Here is a 14,563-nt window from a genome sequence, read left to right on the forward strand (position 1 = left end):
TTGGTCTTTTACTCTGTCCTTTCACAATAGTCCTTCCTTCCCTTTCAAAGACAAATCTGTCTCAACAGTTTTAATAGCTTGTTTTTTATGCATTTCCAATATCAGATTTTTATATTTCTTCAGATAAATCCTGATCTATGTTAAGTGTAGCCATAACCTAATTTTTTGCTTACTAAAAATAAGAGGCAATTTAAATAGCTAGAGTGGAATGGTTTTGGATTACCTTTGTAAAACTTTTAAACCAAGCCTTTAAGAGATTAAATTACCAACATAAATTTGCTCACACACACACTCAAAAATAGTCAACTATTCCAAATATGACTGGGTATAAAATATTTTAGTGGAGTTCATAAAATAATTAAACATTTGGGATTTCTGCAGCTGTCCTCCATATCTAAATTAAAATTCCCAGATAATTTACCTTGCAAACAATATAATCTTTAACATAGTAAGATGATGCTAAGATGTTCTTTGAAAGGCTACTATGAACAAAAGTGGAAAGCAATACAAGACCATTTTTTAAAAATTTTAATGCATTTATGTGGTTCTATGAACCTTATTTTGCTTTCATTTTCTTTCTTAAGGACTATAAACAAGCATTTATTGCACTGTCTCATATAGAAGGTGTATACCCCACAAGGCTGAGTATCTAGGCAGCAAAGTTGATCACTCCATAGACAGAACAGCCCCTTGGTCAATTGTCTCATGTAGACACTAGTATGGCAGTATGTATAAACGTGGAAGTATAACCAATGTGACCCTACAATTTGTACACATAGTAAAAATAAGAATTCATACCCCATTTGAATCAAATGTATGATATATGATATGTCAAGATCATTGTAAAGTTTTGAGCAACCAATAAAAAAAGTTTAAAAAAAAAAAGAAAAAAAATTTTCATATTTGGTACTAAATGCAAAGATTTTTAAAGTTTTTATTGCTATGGTTACTTGTAAGATGAAAACTTTAGGTCTCACCTCAATTTTCTAACCTATACTAAGCATTTTTGTTTGGGCCCACTAAGAAATTGCAAGTTTCAACTTTGCAGCTCCACCACTAAACTGATCAAGGTCATGGGTTGTTTATTCATGGAGACCCACAATGATACTCATTTACAGTTCTCATTATCCACCCAAAAGAAGGAACTCTATCTCTCAAATGTTTGCATTTGGCTTCCTTGTAGGAAGAGCCTAGTTTTTTTATGCACAACCAAACAAAATGGTTATACTGCTGATCTTGTCAATTTTGCAATTCACTCTTAAAAATCAAATCTGAAAATGTTACTTTCAGACTTAAAAAACTGCATTTATGCCAAACTCAAGATGAAAACTTAGTTCTCATTTAAAACTTTCCAGGATAATGCTTCTAAAACAAGATTCTCACCTGCAGTGGAATACACAAATGAGCTAGTCACCAGTTAAAACTGAGAAACACTTATTAAGGCAAAACTTAAAAATAATTAAGGCTTTCCAACTTTTGACAATTACACTTTTCCTGTCATAACACAACGTGCCTTTATACACTGTACTTGTAAATTCTTTTTGGTGAATGGGGGATGAAGATTCAGAGCTTTGGTCTTAATTCCTAAATTCTGCACATATTCATTTGATCACATATAATAATAGTTTTGACTGTGTTGGTAAAGAAGAGTTAAAATTCTCACCAGTCAATGAAAGCTGTGTAATCTCATGAGCTACTAAAGAAAAGATTTAATATATAAACATGAAGATTACTCATATTTTTCCTAGATTGGTAATGTAAACAGAAGTTCACCACAGTTGTCTATTAAGAGTTATTTATTAATTGTTCCACAATAGTACTAAAGTTCATAACAAACTAAAGCACCAAAATAAGTCTTAACTCAAAGAATGACAAAATGAAAACTTGTTTTCAACCAAAGATCTCCTTTACCCTTTTAGTCAAATTCTCCAAGACTACTAATAAGATTGGGGTAAATTTTACATTTCCTTCAAAACTCCTTTCTTTGAATCTATTTACGATATCCCTTACCTTCCTTAACACTCAACCCCTACCCAATATTCTTTCATTCTCTACAAACACAGGGAATAAATTTTCCCTTTTAGAGTGTAAGGCTTAAATCATTAAACATTTCCAGTTATTTAGCTATATTTTCCAAGAGTTACCTATTTCAACACATAACAGGGTTTGCAAGTCGTATCTTGTACAGTATACATCAACCTCAATAGTCACACTCCAGCTATATTAAGTATAGTTTTTATGATATAAAGAGTTCAGTTATTACTACTCCTAGGTAAAATGGTATGGGTTGGGTGTGATGTTATTTTTGCCAATACTTATCTAGGAATCTACTTCTGCGCACAGGAACTTCAGTAGTTAATTATTATAGATTTAACACATTTCTTTGTTAATGGAAAATACTGAATTACCTTAAGTCTAGAATCCATATGGTAGTTATCAGATGAGAAAGTATGCAAAGAATTATAAATTCTATTCAGTTCATTATTTGATCAGCTCATCATAAAACTATGTAGCTGCAAGTAATGTAAATGTAGTCTACAAATGCTAATTAGCTGAATGCAGAAAGGGTTAAAAGTCACCTGAATATTTGATGATTTTCAGTTTAGGCATTGATTCTCTAATTACCTGTATAATTAAAATACGTTTCAGTATTTAGGCAGTCTTCTAAGAAAGAGATTCTTAATCTGAGGTTCACAGATAAGAAATTTTTTTCAGAGTCTCATTAAGCATGTAGATTGACTTGTTAATTTTCATGTGCAGATATATTCCTGATAATGTATGGACCTAGGGAGACAATTCTATTAGCTATCCCCAGAGTCTTGTAAGGATTAAAATGTCAAGAATTTCCTTGTATGGGCCAAAGATGCATTAAGAATTTAGACAGAATCTACTTAAATTAGTCACACTCAGTTATAGGCAGTATTGTTTTAAAAAAGCAAAACAAATACAAAGAAAGCAGAGACAATTTTAAGTGTATGTCCTCTTTATAATCATAATAATCTCTTTAAAAATTAAGTACAGTCTTACAGATCAGTTTTTTTTTTCTTTATAATTTTTTGATCATGGGCAAATCTACAGAATTCCAAGATGCTCTCTTCATGCTAATGTTCATTTTATATAATAAATTATTAAGGACATAAAAGTATAATAAGAACAATTTCCCTCAAAAATCTTTTATCAGGAACTCTTTTATCATCTTATAGATGGTACAAATAAATTAGCAAACCACTAGCAATCTCTCTTCTTAAATACCAGGAGAGATCCCATAACAAAAACATATGTGGAACATTACTGACACAACCTCAAGAAACATGATGCATGGATCATATCATAGCACTAACAAAGGAATTTTGTATCACATTTAAAAACTGAAATCTATCATTATGTATCACAGAAAACACGAAAATCACTACATTCAGAAAATGAAATCTTCAGGTGTTTTACTCTAAAAACAGGAGTTGGAAGTTCAAACAGTAACTTTTTTTTAAAAGAGGAACTTGTGTTTAACAATATATGCCTTCACAAGGCCATATCACTCAAATTGCCACCCAGTTCAGGTTTAAAGGATACTAAATGAAGGCAAATGATTACAAACTACCAGATACCAGAAAAAAAAAAACTTTTATCTCTCTTATATGATAACTGTTAACACAGAAAGCTAAGTACAGAAATATTTATATCTTTGCAATTAAAAACTAGAAGCACAGATTTCTTTTCCACATTTTTGTTCTCATTATTAAATTACCTCACAAATTACTAACCATCAATTGCCAAATTATGTTAGTCATTCTGAATTTATAGTAGCAAAATAGAAATCCAAAGCACTGTTTCCAACATGTTAAAAGCAAAAATCTTTAATTTTAAAATGATCAAATTCAGACACAGATATTCCACAAAAGAAAAAAAGGTAGTGGGGTGGGTTAAAAAAAAATTAACTTGTTAGGACTAATCTTCAGGAGAGGAATAAATCATCTGTACAGGGAAATTAAGAATTTGATTTCAATGGAGAATCAATGAAATTAAAATTTTATTCAAAGCAGTGAAGACTGCTTAACAATGAGTTCAAGAAAACAATTAAATCTGGAAATAATACCAACAGAGAATTAATCTATATTATTTCCTAATCATATGGGCACATGCTTACGCTTAATATACATGATTAATCATTTCCCTAAAATACTATCATATATTTAAGAAGCAAAACATCCAAGACCTATTCTACTCTTCAATATTTTATTCCTAATACCTCAACATTTGTGGCCACAAAATATCAGAGCATAATTTCCTCATGACCTCAGATGTCTAAGCCAATTTCTCGTTCATCTTTAAAAGTTAACATATTTACATTGGAACACCTATTTTTTTCTTTCACTGCTATGGAATGAAACCCAGAGCTTCATGCGTGCTAGACAAGTACTCTACCACTGAGCCAGAAGCACCTTTTCTGCATCTTCCCTAATACCTATACTTTCAATTTGTAAGTTAATTTTGACTTAACACTACTTTTTTCTTACCCAAAATGCTGACGACCATTTATACATGTTATCCTGTCATTTTAAAATAACCTGAGGCAAAAAAAGGATGCACCTTGAACCAAAAGTATTGGATTTAAAATATTGATTTAAAAATAAAGCCTCTAACAGTAATCTCTCAAGAGTAATATTTAGGGTGGCTAATCAAATTCATTAAAACATGTTCTAATTCACATATTAGGCTTTTATTCTTCCATATTTTTGTGCACCTCCAACAAAATATTTAACCCATTTTCAAATAAAATAAACCTAGAAACATAAAATACTTTTTAAATACAATAAAAATGCAAGTTCCTAAATTGCAGGTTATACCATTAATGTGACTATTTTATGAAATGTAGTCCATAGAAAACTCTGAAAAATGTGTCTGATTAAAGTGATATCTCCTTTCTTCAATTTTGTGATTAACAGGACTTTTATTGGTAGTAAACTAGAGCAAACAATCAGAATAATACATATGCAGTATTCAGTACACACAATAAAAGTTAAAGAAATTCAAAACCTGTATAAAACAGACAAAAAAAAAAACTGGAGAAAAATCATACAGCTTAAGAGATACAGTGGTAAAGGTTCTCTCCATCCTTTAATTACAGCTTGTACTCTGTACCCAACAGAACTTACCGCACTTAATGAAATAAGAAATACAGACTTTTAGTACTGAATGTATTTAAGAGGATTAAACACATTTTCTAAAAATATTTCAATGACAAGTTGGTGACCCTGTAGCTGCTAAAAATTAGCTAAAGGGAGGAACATGGGGAAAGGAAATTAACTAGTATTTTGTAACCATTTTTAATAATTTCTTATTTTCCAAACACTGCTTTTATAACAGAAGTGTTTCACACTTGCACAATATTAATTACTTTATTATACATGGAAGCCTGTGGTAGGCTGATTACACAATAAGACTGCAAACAACCAGTGGTACTTTTCTGACGTCAGAAGAGTACATAAGACTGAAACATCACCAAAAGTACATAAAAAACTCATCAGCATAAACATCAAAGTACATTAAAAAATATAATCAGGAAAAAAATACAATTGCTAAAAAGTGGTTTAGAGCAGAGCCACTGCCTATCAGTAGCTTTAAATGGCAATTAGCGTTCATAGCAAGTTTTGATGACTTTACAAGACCCCCTGTACAATACTGACTAACACACCCTCCTTTAAAAATGTACATTAAAGGCTGCAATTTCACAAAGAGGTTCTGATGTCATTATTAAATACACACTCTTATCCCTCACGAGTTATGTCACCAGGTGGAATCACAACCCTATTAAAATCTATAGTTCTGAGTCCATGCAGTTTTATTATACATAGATATCCATCTGGGGTTTGCTTTAAAAAAAAAAAAAAGTGAGGTTGAGGATGTTTAACCTACTGTTTAGTATTTGGATGCCATAAGGCATTTAAATGCATAATCAATTACTTATCATTCTAAAATGATAGGGAGAAGAGGGAACAAAGCAGGCCCAGAACTCTTAAGAGGATAGGTTAAAACCAAAACACATAAGTGAAGGTGATATAATAATAACACAATAAAAGAATGTTTTTCAAGCCATGTATAATAAATAATGCATACCCCAAATTTCAATGAATTATGTGATTCCAACTTGGGTTCTAAAACTGGAACCCACCAACCACTTGGGCTTCAACATTGTACTAGATGTCAATAGAATCACTTAATGGAACTACAGCCTTGTTATAGTTGGGATAACTAGAGGATGCTTTTTTTTTTTTCTTCTCCTTTTATTAAAGCTATCATTCCAGGCTTTGATCAAAGATCCAAGAAAATTTGTTCTACCAGGCTGGAATGAAATGTGGTTTGGAAGTTCAGAGTACATTAAAAAGCTGCAACAAAATATAGGTAGCCAACAATCTCAGAATTTTGAATCAGCCCAGATGGAGATAGCAATTTGAAATGTTTTCGATCCCTTACTTAAATGATGAAATGTATATTATACCAGCCCAGAAAGAGCAATTTGAAATGTTTTCGATCCCTTACTTAAATGATGAAATGTATATCATACTATTTGTAAATTGGATATTCCATTACGGTGATAACGTACAGAATTCCCATGCGTTATTACACTTTCCTGAGAGTAAAGCAATTAGAATAACCTTAATCCTAGCAACAAAGTTTTTTTTTTTGTTTTGTTTTTTTGTAGTTTTTGTTTTTTGATTTTTTTTTTTTTTAGGTTTTTTTTTTTTGTTTTGTTTTTATTTTTTGGGGATTTTTTTTTTTTTTTTGCATTTAAAAGTTTTGGGCTATTCCCTGACAATCTATACATGTAAATTTGATTGCTAAACATTGTCACTTTGAATGTCAAACTATTTTTAATCTATTGATTTTGATTAAAAATCATAATACAAACAGAGCTAAAATCACACTAACAAAATAAACTAAATATGAAAAGTTGCATTGAAAGGGCATTACATTATTCTTAATAGGATCGTGTAGAAACATTCCAATGGCAGTGTTCTCAAAATAAAACAAAATTACATTAGAAGACCCCCAGCCTGGTCACTTCTGGGACCTTACCTGTAACTTTGGCTGGTGGGTGTCTTTACTCTTGTACTACATGGCTCACTTACATCAGACATCATATTTGTATACCCTGAGAAATCTGACACTGAAGTCCTTACTCTATGGTCCACTTCTCCATTAGAGTTAGTGATAAAGGTCATTGGCACCCTGCTGCCCGACTTAAACTGAGAACCAAATGCTTGTGCAAAGTTCTCAATCTGGTACGTTGTTCTAGGCTCTATGTCTTTCTGAGGATCTATCTGGCTAGCTAACTCCTGAGATGGAATCTGAAAACTTGTTGAGGACTCTAAGTTTTTCTGTTGTTCCTTCTGGCTAGTCAATTTCTGAGATGAAGACTGGAAGGCTGATGAAGTCTCTAAATTCTTCTGAGAATCTATCAGATCATCCAGCTCCTGGGAAGGTGTCAGCTGCTGATGTGTAGCATCCAAAGCAGATAAATAAAGACCTGGTTGAGATCCAAACAACATCCCAAAAGGAGGCTTTGGCAATGAAGATGGCAACACTGAGGTAACAGATTGGCCGAAACCACACTCCAAAGGAGATGTAGTGTATATTTGTTTTTCTGGAAATAAAGTGTGGTTGTGGAGAGGTGAAGACAAACCCACAAATTGGAAACCATGTCCAAGAGTAAAACCTGCGTTAGTAGATTTTTCAAAAGCCTGTTGGAGGTATTTGGAGTATTCTTGCAACACTTGTGTTTTATCAATTGAAGGTGGTTGGGTGCCTGGGCTCAAATTTTCTTCTTGAACCAATTCTGAGTGTTCTCCTGAGGTGTGTAAATCCACTCGTGGTTCTGTTATATTGAAAGGATCCTCTTTCTGGCTTTCTGATTTGTTGGAGTATTGATCCAAAAGACTTTGTAAAACCTCATCAGGAATTCCAGACTTGTCATGACATGACTTAATTTCAGCATTTAGTGCTGAAGAGTCAATAAGTGACAATGGTGCCTCACTGTCCAAAACACTGACACCTGCAGACTGAATGACGGACTGTTGGGAGACCATGTGTCCTACATTTATAGAAAAGGCACTGTTGCTGCTGGCAGTTGGTAAATACCTTCTTTTCTTTGAAAACTGCATGGCATCATCATAATTACTACTTATTTGACCTTGTTTACCACTTGTACTTTGGAGAAGACTAATGGTCTCCACACTATTATTTGATACTATACCAAGTGAGCCACTTGGTTTCCCAGACAAGGATTTCTGTCCAACTATGTCTGGTAACGGTGACACAAAATTAAGGTAGCTTTTATCTGTATTCTTTCTGCTTCCTTTCTTAAAGATCAATTTTGGCACCCTTTTCTGTAGTTCATCTATACCAGTGCCAATTATGCCTCCACTGGAAGACACAGTAGGCATTTCTACTGAGTAACTCTGCATGTTTATATTATTTGAAATTTGTGATTCATTTGTTTTACCAGTTTTATGTTCCTTATTTTCAATAGCTATGCTTTTTGATTTTGATTTTCTTCTTGAAGAACTTGTATTTCCCTGAGACAACACAGCCAGATTACCCATATTGTTATGGTTTGATGACCCAGGTTCTGCACTAGCGGCTCCTTTCGCTATGGCTTCACCACATGTGCGCCTGTGCTTCAACAATCTATCAGTCCTTGAAAAATACTGTTGGCAAGTGTCACACTTATATGGCTTTTCTCCACTATGTGTCCTCTTGTGTCTCTCCATATGGTACTTCTGAATAAACTTCATGCTGCATTGATCACATCCAAAGGGCTTCTCTCTACTATGAATTTTCTCATGTCTCTGCAGTAGATATTTCTGAATGAAACCCATACTACACTGGCTGCACTGAAAAGGTCTTTCTCCTGTATGAATGAGGACATGTCTCCGCAGGTGATAGGAGCTTCGGAAAGCAGCACTACAGTGATCACAGATATGAGGTTTCTGACTTGGGGAGAGGATGGCACCTTCTCCATCACCAACCAAAGAAGGTTTGGAAGATGCACTTGGCTTCCTCTTGGCTTTGATTCCCTGAGATTCTGGCTTTGGCCTCTTTGCCTTTTTGACATTAGTGTCCTGCTTTGGCTCCTCGTTGCCATGGTCATCAGTCCTGCTACTGCTGCTCAGTAATACATCACGGTGGTGCTGGGCTGGTTGCTGCTGGACATGCTGGTGGAGAATACTGAGGTCCTGGATGACGCCGTGGCTCCCCCCTTCCCCTCCTCCTAGGCCTGGAGATCTCTCTTCAGCTCCAGCGAACAGCCCCCCATAGTGGTGGTGGTGATGGTGGTGGTGGGACTGCTGTTCCTCAGGATCCGCGGGTTTTTCCTGCTTGATGCTAACCAAAGACTGCAAGAATCCCCAGGAGGTCCTCTGCGAAGGGAAGGCCGCGGCTGACGCCGCCGGCTCCTTCTTGAAAGTCATGTCCGGGGCTGGCGGAGGGGGGGGCTCAGCGGCCGGGGCTGCGGAGGTAGAGGAGGATAACACGCACTGCGGGGGAGGGGCGGCCGACCCCGCCGGCCGTGTGAAGCTGGTGACCGGGGGAAGCCGGTGGTTGAACATAACCATACCCTGGGGAAAGGTGGGCTCCATCTCTGCTCTCCTGCTGTTGCTGCTGCTGCCGCTGCTGCCGCCGCCGCCGCCGCCGCCGCCGCCGGAGCCGCTACCACCGCTACTGCCCGTACCACCGCCGCCACTCAGGAACCCGCTGCCGATTTTCATACCCCGGAGGTGGCCTGGCTGAGGAGAGGAGGGGGAAGAGGGAAGAGGGAGGAAAGGAGGTGGAACCGGGCCCCGGGCCGGGACCACCGCAGCGCTAAGGACCCCGCCGCGCCGCCGCCCAGACCGCAACGCGCCCAGCACTAATTCCCAGCCCCGTCGCCTCCGGCACCGGCACGCAAGGCCCTGTGACTCTTCCCCGAGCCTCGACCACTTCCTCCCGGACCCACCGGCAACACTTACGGGTCCCGCCGCCGCCGCAGCCGCCGTCGCCTCCAGTTAATAAAAATAACGCCGTCCTCTCCACAATGGAATTAAAAGCCTCCCCTGTACTGCGCAGCCGCGGCGCGGTGTCTGCTGGGAACCCCTCGACCCGACCAGAGGGGAGCTCTACGGACTCACGGCGCCTGCGCCGCAGTTTCCGCCCGGCCTGCCTGTCAATCACTGGGGCGGTTGGGCGGAGTTGAGGGACACCAGGGTAGGAGGGGCGGGGATTTGGAACCCTACTGAAAGGGGTTTCCGAGGAGAATAGACATGATTGGTGGACTACACTGAAGGAGATGAAAGTTGTTGAGGGCTTCTAGGGGAAAGACGCCCAGGAGGTGGAACCCAAGGGGCGGGAAGTTGGGGCGGGGGAGGGGGCATCCTTACTGCAGCGTGGCGTGGGAGCTGCAGAGAAAGGGGTTGGAGGAGAAGGTGAGGAAAACTGAGGACTGAACTTTGGGGATTTCTTCACTTTAGGGTTTGCAATCCAGGTATTGAACCAAAATACAAACCCCAAAGTGGATCACTTAAGGCACCTTTAATTCTATCTAAAAGCATTAAACTTCAATGCCCAACATTTATTGTTGATATCTCTATTATCCCTTTTAGTTTGGAAACACTAATAATCAGCATCCTTTGCATTTATAGGAGGAATCTACTTTGAAACCGCAATAGAGGTACCGTTGCAAAAAAAAAAATTATTTTTTGTCTTACTGCCAACCTACCTGAAGGCTACTGGAAAGGGAATCCGTGTGTAATCCAGGTGCAGCCGTCCTGTAAAACACACCCACACACTTACTTCATCAGCATCACATGTTATTTAAATGTTCACATACCTTTTCATTCTACCTAATGAATCTGTTTGCCACGTTGTATTGCTATCTGACCTTTATATTATTTGTGAAACATTGTCCAGCAGGCCCTTCTAAGTTCTCTGCTTGGATTGGATCCATTCTTTCCACTTTAATATAGAATTCCTACAAATTAATGCAAAATCACAAAATTTTCTGTTAAGGAAAAAGTATAAAGTAAAATGCTGAAGTCAAAGTTATATAAAAAAAAAAAAGCATTTAATCAGTCCCTAGAAAAGACACTTTCATAATAAGCAAGCAGAAATCTAAACCAGCAACTTCCCTGAGGATATTTATAGACCACAGAAAATTTTAATAAAAGAACTAGAGTTATGACAATAGTTTATTTACATAGTATATTTTCTTGATGAAATTATAAGTCCATTTTCTTATAATATTTCCTTAGTTAAATAAACTTATCATAATTAGGGTTTGCAAATAACTTCTCTTAAGAAATTTCACAATTGAAACCATAAATATCATTTACTAATACTTATGGGACTCTCTGAGTTTTCCTGAAAAACTTAAAAGACAATATTTGATGAACATTTTGAGATAAGAAATAATTGTACTTCGCTAACTCCATGCAATGACATATAAGCATTCCACCATTTAAACTGAAACTTTAATATTGTCAAGTATAGCTAAGTGTTAAAGGCTGAAAATTCAAGAACTCCAGGCAGTAGTAAAATATTAGTCAATACCTGTGAGAAATGAGGCTGTCCCTTTATTCAGGGTGTCAGTGTTTAATAGTAAGCTCGGATGCATATAAGCTAGTCCAAGCATGAAGGGCAGTAGGACACTCATATGAAAAGCCAACTTTGTTCCTCAGTTATCAAGATAAGAAACCTGTCATTTCTCTCATTCACTCTGTCAGCCTTGAGATACTCCAAGCAGACTTACCTCTGTGTTGTACACCCCATATATCAGGAAGATGAAGAGTCCCTGTAAAATAAAATGGAGGGGAAAAGCTGTTAACGCTAATCATTTCAGCAGTAGAAATACCTGAAATAAACTTTCCTGGGAAGAGACAAAAGAAGACACACTTCATCAAGGTCAATTTATTTTCCTATTTTTCAACATTAGAAGCTGTACCTTGAGCATTTATATGATAACATACCAGCACATCACTTACAATGGTTGTGCTATTCAATTTTTTAGAAGTAGAAAATGCCATCTCAAGTACATGGAATAGTAATTAGGAAAATCAAAATATCAGGCTCTGAAAGATAGCTGGGTGATGAGAAAATTAAACTCAGAAAAAATGCCATCAAAGTAATTAATATTAATAGCACTAAGCATTAGTATTACTAAGTGTTGTTTTAGACTGCAGCAAGTGGAATATATTTATTACAATCTTTGGTAGGGTAAAAATACAAAAATTATTATGAAACTCTCCAGGGCTGGAGGCACAGCTCAGTGGTAGAGCACTTGACCTGTCATATAATAGGCCCTGGGCTTTATCCCCAGCACTGCACGCGCGCGGGCACACACACACACACACACACACACACACACACACACACAAACACACACACACACATACTACCAAACCTAAAACACTAACAAGATAAACTTAAGGTAAAAAGTATGAGTAATTTTTAAAATGATATTTAAAATACCAGTTCGAGTTAAGATAAAAAATTGACATAAGATTTCATATCATTAGCTTTTGTGAAGTACATAGATGTTTTTTTGTATCCTATATGTAGTAAAGTTCCCCAAGAATTGCTACTTATTAGTTTTCAGCTTTAGAGAATGCTTAATTAATTGTATGTACAATTAATCCTCACTTTTAAACCTAAAAATCTTAATGTCTATAAGTAAATAAATGATGTGCTTAAACTTATTAGAGACGATATGGAACAGAAATTTTGCCATGTTTTTGTCTGGGGAGGAAATAAAAATGTATGTTGGTATGATTTTGTTAGGTACTAATAAACCAAACATAAAATAGGAGTCTAGTCTAAATATGGAAATGATCCAAATAGTTAAATAGCATATTTCCAAAAGAAAAAAATATTTTTGAGAAAAAGGAAAAAGAAGATTTATTGCTTTGCTAGAAAAGGAGAAACCCAGGGAACTCCTGTCCCAGAGTCTGTGGTTCTGCCCATCAGCAGGAACAGGGGGCTTTGAAAGGAAAATATTATAAGAATATTTTAATATTTTTTTACCTCAGAATACTTACATCTTACAGATAAACAGTTTTAGAACAAGGTGGTCATGTAAATCAGAAACATTTTTGTTCTTGTTATTTCTTTTTTAATGGGCTTCATTTTTTTAAACAAGTTTTGACTTACAGAAAAATTAAGATAGAAGTGAGAGGAGAGTTCACTTATACCCCACCCAGTTTCCTCTATGGTTAACATTTTACATTAATATGATATGTTGGTTCAATGAAACTTGCCAGTTTTAATCATTATCTTTATAATTTCAGAAACCAACATTATTATAGTATATGCATTTGTATTAATAAGAAAGATCAATGAAAAGTTTTGCATAATCAAAAACATCTCATTTTGGCCATCAACTTAAAAAAAATTAAAGTACAGTTTTTTTCACTGTGTATACATATTGTCCCAAAGCTCAATGCCAATACTCAATTCCATCCTCTTTCTAGTAGATTTTGTCAAGATGTCTAGAATTGCAGACTGAATTCAAGCTGCTTAGATGGCACCTATTTTGCAAGCTACTTGTTTGCTCCATTCTAGATGATTCTAGAGACTTCAAGGAAAATTTTTTTTTTCTCCAATTTAGGTGAAAATCATCACATAATTAATAGTCCCTCTTTCTTCAAAAAATTTTAATTCTTTATTTCGTATTTTGCTTTATACATAAAAAATTGAAAGGTCGCTCAAACTTTAATTCTATTTATAAGATAGAAATATCTTGCTTTGTGCAATAGATGACTTTCTAAGTAAAATTTCCTGAAAACTGAACAACATGTATTATGAATTCTATATAAGAAGCTCCGTGGTGCACACCTGTAATCCAGCAAGTCGGGAGGCTGAGGCAAAAGGATGACGAATTCAAAGCCAGCCTCAGCAAAAGCCAGGAGCTAAGCAACTCAGTGAGACGCTGTCTCTAAATAAAATGCAAAATAGGGTTGGGGATGTGGCTCAGTGGTTGAGTGCCCCAGAGTTCAAGCCTGGTTCAAATAAATAAATAAATAAATAAATAAATGTAAAGAAGCCCAGCTGTTTACATGTTATGATGTCTAAAAATTGAAAAGGCCTTTTTATAATAGGTGTAATCACTTCTATAATTTATGTATTTTTGTTAAGTTATCTCTAAAATAAAGGAGAGAAAACAGAATGACATTTTTCCCTCACGTCTTAGTCAGCTGAGGAGAACATGGAGTGTGTCTCAATATTTTTATTCACTGCACTTTCGTGTCACCTATATACTTTATATTGTAATATGCTTAACTCTCTCTAACACAAAATGATCAACAATGAAAATTTCTCTTTTGGAAACAGGATTTAAACTGAAAAAGGATTTTAGGAACAGGCAGTTTCAATCTTGAAAGTTTTTTCTCTTTTTCCTCAACATATGTACACCCAGCAGCATGATAAGCCAGCCCTAAGAGAAAGGCTGTGAAAGATCATGCAAAAGTCTGCAACTGGGAATCACTCCAAGGACTCTGCACCTCTCTCTTGAGGTGTCCTTTTGATGCTGCCACAACTA

The 14,563-nt window shown here is 36.2% G+C and overlaps 1 protein-coding gene across 3 annotated transcripts; it reads right to left on the reverse strand.

Moving 5' to 3' along the window:
• Window positions 1-4,928: 4,928 nt before the first annotated feature.
• Window positions 4,929-10,163, reverse strand: Znf281 (zinc finger protein 281). 3 transcript variants are annotated; one of them, XM_005330381.4, is made up of 2 exons: window positions 10,005-10,163; window positions 4,929-9,782 (listed from the first exon to the last, which is right to left on the reverse strand). In XM_005330381.4, exon 2 carries the CDS (start codon window positions 9,762-9,764, stop codon window positions 7,071-7,073), a length of 2,694 nt encoding a protein of 897 aa, XP_005330438.2. In that variant the 5' UTR covers window positions 9,765-9,782; window positions 10,005-10,163; the 3' UTR covers window positions 4,929-7,070. The 3 variants fall into 3 exon arrangements, with proteins under 3 accessions (XP_005330438.2, XP_021585567.2, XP_040133120.2); XM_021729892.3 differs by having other exon boundaries at window positions 4,929-9,778; window positions 10,005-10,149; XM_040277186.2 differs by having other exon boundaries at window positions 9,992-10,140.
• Window positions 10,164-14,563: the final 4,400 nt, after the last annotated feature.

This window comes from Ictidomys tridecemlineatus, chromosome 10 (genome assembly GCF_052094955.1).
Source record: "Ictidomys tridecemlineatus isolate mIctTri1 chromosome 10, mIctTri1.hap1, whole genome shotgun sequence".
NCBI lineage: Eukaryota > Metazoa > Chordata > Mammalia > Rodentia > Sciuridae > Ictidomys > Ictidomys tridecemlineatus.

Coding starts and splice junctions, on each gene's coding strand:
- Znf281 (XM_005330381.4), bottom strand. CDS start 9,764: ATGAAAATCGGCAGCGGGTTCCTGAGTGGCGGCGGTGGTACGGGCAGT.